The 6,693-nt window shown below is 38.7% G+C and overlaps 1 protein-coding gene across 1 annotated transcript in view; it reads left to right on the top strand.

Annotated features, from left to right (window-relative positions):
- Positions 1-4,468, top strand: part of EXO1 (exonuclease 1) — a 40,177-nt gene extending 35,709 nt beyond the window's left edge. The window contains exon 15 of the mRNA XM_047841529.1: positions 1,509-4,468. Within this exon, the coding sequence (XP_047697485.1) occupies positions 1,509-1,650 (142 nt within the window). The 3' untranslated portion in view covers positions 1,651-4,468. The remainder of the gene's footprint in view (positions 1-1,508) is intronic.
- The last annotated feature ends 2,225 nt before the right edge of the window (positions 4,469-6,693 follow it).

Raw genomic sequence — 6,693 nt, 5'->3', positions numbered from 1 at the left:
ATTAAAATGGACATTTAAAAATATTTAACAGTGACAAGCTCCTATTGAAATCAATAGTATATTATTACATAAAATAAGTATGGTTTTTTTGCAAATCTTTACTGTGGTTTAACAGGATTGAACTGGATTCTTACGTCTGCTTCTGTGTTCGATCTGTTATGGTAGATTGTTTTGGTTGAAGTATAGGAATAAAATCTGTCTCCACACATATTTTTGGCTGGGAAACATATAACTTAATAGACTTTTTGTTTAGTTGTAAATTTTCTACTTTGACATTATACCAAAATTCAACAAGTGATGGTTTCTTAAAGGTTGCAGTGTAGAGTCTGAAACTTGTCAGCCAACTTTGCATATTGTTACATTACCATCCATTGGTCCAGATTGCACCTTGAGTGCCTCTTTTATTCATGCATGAAGTGGTCATTTAGGAAATATTGTCTTACTGAGTTATCTTCCAAATGTTGACACATTTCATTTTACAGTATAAAGAAATCACAATCTTATCAGCAAAGTCTTTAAGTATTAGGAAGTTATCCAAAATCTTAACTTTCTTTTGAAAGCTTGAATTTTATCCTCGGCAACAAATACTGTTAGTCGATTACCTAAATTTGAATAACCCTAATAGCGTCACATGTGCTTTTTTTCCTGGAGATAACCATCATCATCCTTCAGTACCAACAAAAGTGCCTCCTTGGTTTCCCATTTTCTCACACTAAGAGGTTGAAGGTTGAGATTTAATAAAATTAATGATTTTTACAGCTTTTTTAAGAACATTCTTAAGCGAGACTGGCTTTTTTTAACTACAAGTGCATGGAGCTGGAGAATACAAATACTGCTTGTATTTCTCGTGTAGTTTGGGGCCGCTGTCTTGACTCATGCTAAGTTGCCAGTAGCTTCTACATCAGTTCAGCTTTTGGATGAACACACGTCACCACGGTGGAAAAGGCAGATAAAGTGTAAATATTATTATGAAATAGTTTTGATCTTGTAAACCCCCTGAAATGGTCTTCAGAATTTTTAGGAGACCGTGGGCCATATTTCGAGAACTGCTACTGAAGAGAAATTGAGGGTGCAGAAATATTCCTAAGTGTGTTCCTAATAGGATGTTTATAGACCTAGAGATTTTCAGCACCCCCCCCCAAAAAAAAAAAAAGGTTGTGAGGAAGCAGGAGTAAAAGATAGGGCTTAAACCTTATTCATGCTTCACTTACGTTGGTTCTTAGCCAGACTGGAGAAGGGTGCTAAGGAGAAAGGAACTAAATGTTCTTTATTGGAATCATTCTTTCTTAGCTAGTACATATTTAGTAGTGGCCTTGCATCTGCTTTAAAAGGTGATTTAGGAAGCAGGAAGGGGGAACTAAGAAGCAAAACTCACATTTTATTGGGATACTCAGAAGAGAGACAAATTAGAAGGTCTTGTCTTCATATATCTCTCTTTTGTCTAGGTAGACTATTCTCTAATAACTAGTACCCTAAAAACACCAAATTCATTTTCTTGTATTTTGCAGAGATTTTGAAAAGCTTCCTTCTTGTAAGAAGCCAGATCCCCTGTCGCCAGTCAAAGACAACATCCAACTAACTCCAGAAGCAGAAGAGGATATATTTAACAAATCTGAATGCATGCGTGTTCAGAGAGCAATATTCCAATAAATGCAGGCAGCTGGGAGGCTATTGCCTGCAAGACAATCTCTATCAATTTGAAGTGCTGTTTGGGAAAGGGTCAGTTACCAGACTGAAAGATTTATGCATAGATGTAATGCCATTTTTTAAATAGAGTACATTTTGTATATTAACTGTAACTATTTCTTTTGTTCAGCTTTTTATATTTTGTAAGAAGCTAAAATAGAGAAATAATTTTATCCTTGACAGTTTTTGGAAGTTTTGATGTTTTGGGGCAAGGCCCCTGGAATTTAGAAAAATCTACTCTGAAGGTTTCTGTCATGTTGTCAAGTGTAAGGATAGTAAATGAAAAGCCACAATTCTGTAATCATTTTATCCTGGAGGGAATCACTGTATTTCCTCTCAGGGTTGAATTGGAAATAAAGTTTCTGGAATGGGAGGGGTAGCTGGAAAGGTTAAAGTGTGAGCTGAAACTCCCTTAACTAGAGTCTTAGGTGTGGTGTAAGACACTAAAGCATTAGGGTTGTGAAGAGTACACTCGACAGGGGTGGTCAGGTGTCCCAGACTATGAGTCTGGAGTTCTCTTGTCCAGAAAGAGAGTGGATGCAGAATTGAATACGAGAGGCTAATGTCCAGGAGGAGACAAGAGCCCGGAACAGGGGTTTCGTCTCCATATCTATTGAGCTTATAAGGTATTACCCATGTGGTGAACGTGAGGAAAACAAGACCTTATATGTGTAAACATGGAGAAAACAATCAGACCGTAATCATTAACTTGTATGTGTAAGAATCAAAAGGTCTAGAGGGCAAATGGAGTTTGTGATCAAGGTATATTGGCTCCAGACGGAAAGCAATTTCCTGCAGGTGATATAACAAGTTACTTGTGATCCCATTACAATATGTCACTAGCTAACCTTGGGTGCTTTTGCCCAGTGGTGGCGGCTTTCCACCCTAAGCTGTTTTTCTAACCCATTTATGTAAGTAGAACCTATTTCCCCACAGTCAGGTACCTAGAAAAAACCAGCCATGCAGGTGAAAAAACCAGCCATGCAGGAGAATATCTGAAGGAAGGAAAACTCTGGCAGGGGGCAGAGGGTTTACCTGAGATACAGAGGATAAAGGAAAGAGATCCAAATTATTTTAATTTTTAAATAAGATGTGATAGAGGACTCTTGGATAAAGAGTCAGAATGGGAGAAAAAAAAAAGTTGTAAGAAACACCATAAAAATTTTTAAAAACCAACAATCTGGAAAAAAAAAAAACAAATTTGAACTCTATGAATGTTTCCTGTTATAGAACAAATTACGAATGTGAGTCAAACATTGTCTACAAATGTTTATCTCCTTGCCCATTTAAAATGCCACTTAAATGACAGAAAAGGAATAAAACAGTTTAAATCCATAAAGGTTAACCGAGGAAGAGACATCAGGCAAGGAAATATGGATAAGTGGTGAGTGATTTAGCAAAGAAATGATCAATTCTGCAGTGGTAGAAGCCAACAGGAGGCAGACTTCAGATGGGCTCAGCAACTGGCAACACAGCTTCCTTCAAAACCAGGGGCTGGAGGTAAATCTGAAAATGGAGCTGGCTGAAAACATTCAAAACTGGTATAGGAGGGTGGGGAGATGGCAGGCATGCCATGGATTATCAGCCTCCAAATCCCCACATAACCAAGTGGATATCAAAATCAAACACTTATGAACAGCATTACGACACAGGTGATGGAGTTTCCTTAAATCCCAAGATATAAGTGGGTGAAGACAAGCTCCCAACAGCAAGACCACAGGATGGAGAATCAGGAAGGCAACAGGGAGTCTACTGGAGCTGAGAACAGAATTTCAGAATAACCATTAAAATATAGTAGGTCATGTTGGACCCAGGAAAGCCTTTCCCACTCCCGTGGTAAGTGCTCGGGGCCTGCGTGACCTCTGAAGGAACTAATGCTGACTGGTCCACGTGAACTGTTGCATCTTAGCTGCCGACTTGGCCAAGGCTCCTTCTGGGACAGGGTCCCCCATGGAAGAAAACTGGTGAGAGGAAGCCCAAAATCGAGCAGGACAAACAACAGAAGCAAAGGAGAGAGAGATGGTTGAAATAGTGGGAGGAGCAAAGGATGACCAAGAAATCTCCACAGAATACCTGTTTTTGAACACTTAGAAACATTTGATGTTCAAGAAGCTCCCATGAACTGTGCTTCCTTCTCAAAGAAAACTAATTTTACTTGAAACCCACGAGAAAGCTTTTGGATCAATCTCATAATTTAAAAAGAGCAGAATACATCTTTATAGATATTGAAAATCTACCAAAAAAAGTCCACAGAGCAGATGAAAAACAGTCCGTTTGAAAAATGTAAAAATTAAGAAAAAGGAATATAGATATGAAGGAAATTTAGAATTGGAAAAATTTAAGGCAAACCCAGAAAAGCATTAGAAATGGACATTTCAGAAGTGAAAACTAAACCAGAAGTAATACAAGATAACAGATACTACAGATGATACCTTACAAGATGGGAAGTAAAAATCTGGACAAAACGGAAAGAAAAAAAAAAAAGATTAGGAAGCAACAAATATTGAAGATAGGGACAGAAGGTGCAATATACAGGTAATAGTCTCTAAAGGAAAAAAATTGTAATTTCAGAAAACTCTCCTAATAAAAAAAAAAAATTGAAACTTTTTAAAGGGCACTCTCATACCCAAGATTATTGATCCAAAACATGCAACACCAAGACCTAAGTAGCAAAGTTACTTAAAAAGAAATCCTTGGGGTAAGCAAAAACAGATTTTTCCACAATTACTTTTTACTTGAAGAAAATGAACATTTTGGGGGCACCTGGGTGGCTCAGTCAGTTAAGCATCCGACTTCAGCTCAGGTCACGATCTTGCGGTCCATGAGTTTGAGCCCCGCGTCGGGCTCTGGGCTGATGGCTCAGAGCCTGGAGCCTGCTTCAGATTCTGTGTCTCCCTCTCTCTCTGCCCCTCCCCCGTTCATGCTGTCTCTGTCTCAAAAATAAATAAACGTTAAAAAAAAAAAAAAAAAAGAACATTTTGAACATAGTCCAGGCAAGAATTTGGGGAATAGTGCTTCCTTAAGTTATTCCTAAAGAACCTATCAGAAAATGAGCTCCTTTACAAAACCAAAATAACTAGAGAAATAGCATCATAAAGACTAGTGGTGGGCATTTAATATAGCAGCCTGTGTATATAGAAATTGGAGTTAAGGGGCCCCTAATTGTCTCAGTTGGTTAAGCATCCGACTTCAGCTCTGGTCATGATCTCCCAGTTAGTGGGTTGGAGCACCACATCCGGCTCTGCTGACAGCTCAGCCTGGAGGCTGCTTCAGATTCTGTGTCTCCCTCTCTTTCTTGCTACCTCCCCTCCCCGTCCTCCCCACCGCCACTCATGCTCTCTCAAAAATAAAACATTAAAAAAATTTTTGTATTTTAATTGGAGTTACAAGCAAGATAGTGTGGTGTGCAACAGCTTCATGTCCAGATGATAGTAAAACTAAAAAAGAGGAAAGCAGATGCAGAAACATTTGGCTTAGCTCATGGTATCTGATAGTGTTGTTAGTTTAGACTGTTGGGTGTATAATGTGGACATTTATGGGATATTTAAAAAAATTTTTTTTTCAATGTTTATTTTTGAGAGAGTGTGAGTAGGGAAGGGGCAGAGAAAGAGGGAGACACAGAATTCAAAGCAGGCTCCAGGCTCTGAGCTGTCAGCACAGCCTGACGTGGGGCTCAAACCCGTGAACCATAAGATCATGACCTGGGCTGGTCAGGCACCCAACTGACTGAGCCACCCAAGCGCCCCTTTAATCCCTGTAGTTATAAATTTGAGTTGGAAGTAGTGATAGAAACTTAAATATGTGTGTATGTATACACTCGTTATATGCATATATGCTGCATGTATACATGCTGAAGAGACCTAGGAAAAAATCCAGTACTAAGAAGCATTGCTCAGCTTATAGGCTTTTTTTTTTTTTAGACAAGTCTTTATTTTTTTTAATGTTTATGTTTAACAAGTCTTTCTAAAAAAATTTTTAATGTTTATTTTAAACAAATTTATTTTTTTCTTTTTAAATTTTTTTTAAGGTTTATTCATTTCTCAGAGACAGACAGAAGGTGAGTGGGAGAGGGGCAGAGAGAGAGGGAGACAGAATCTGAAACAGGCTTCAGGCTCTGAGCTGTCAGCACAGATCCTGATGTGGGGCTTGAATTCATGGACTACAAGACCATGACCTGAGCTGAAGTCAGACACCCAACTGACTGAGCCACCCAGGTGCCCCTATTTATTTATTTGTTTGTTTATTTATTTATTTATTTATTTATTTATTTATAATGTCTATTTGGGGAGAGAGAGAGTGTGATTGGGCAGGGACAAAGAGAAAGAGGGAGAGACAGAATCCCAAGCAAGCTCCTTGCTGTCAGCACAGAGCCTGATGAGCAATTCAATTCTCACAAACAGATCATAACCTGAACCGAAATCAAGAGTCAGATGCTTAACCCACCGGGCCACCAAGATGCCCCACTCAACTTTAAGTCTTAAAATACTATTTTTTATCAAAGGAAACCAGAACATCTTGGGGGGGGGGGGAAGTGCCTGGCAGAAAATATATAAGAAAGCCCTGGAATAGCCTATTAAAACAGAAGCTAAGATGGGAGCCTACTTGAAGAGGCCCAAATATGGTTAAAGTTGATCTTGAAAAAAGGGTAATAATTGCAACTTACTGAAATGCATCAGAAACAGATTAAAGACAGATGATCACCTTCAGAGTGATAGGGTATCCAACTCATCATCTTGAAAACAGGGAAATAAAGGAGAAACATCAATCATCTTCTTCTTTCCTCTGAACCGCACCACTGTGTAACCAAACAGATGAAGGAGGGAAAGAAAACTTTTTAGTGTTCCAATAATGAAAAAGAAGTGAGATCATAATCACCATTTTGCAGCCCCTGGTGGATTAATGGATTTACACGTTGAGCGTCAGCTGCAGTTAAAACCCCAAAAGAGACAGCTGGACACATTATACCTCTTAGTGAAAGAACTCAGCATCCTCTTACAGTCTTGCCAA

Source organism: Prionailurus viverrinus, chromosome F1, assembly GCF_022837055.1.
Source record: "Prionailurus viverrinus isolate Anna chromosome F1, UM_Priviv_1.0, whole genome shotgun sequence".
In the NCBI taxonomy this organism is placed as follows: Eukaryota; Metazoa; Chordata; class Mammalia; order Carnivora; family Felidae; genus Prionailurus; species Prionailurus viverrinus.
Note: the sequence above shows the minus strand (reverse complement) of the source record. Positions and strands in the feature narration are given on the sequence as shown.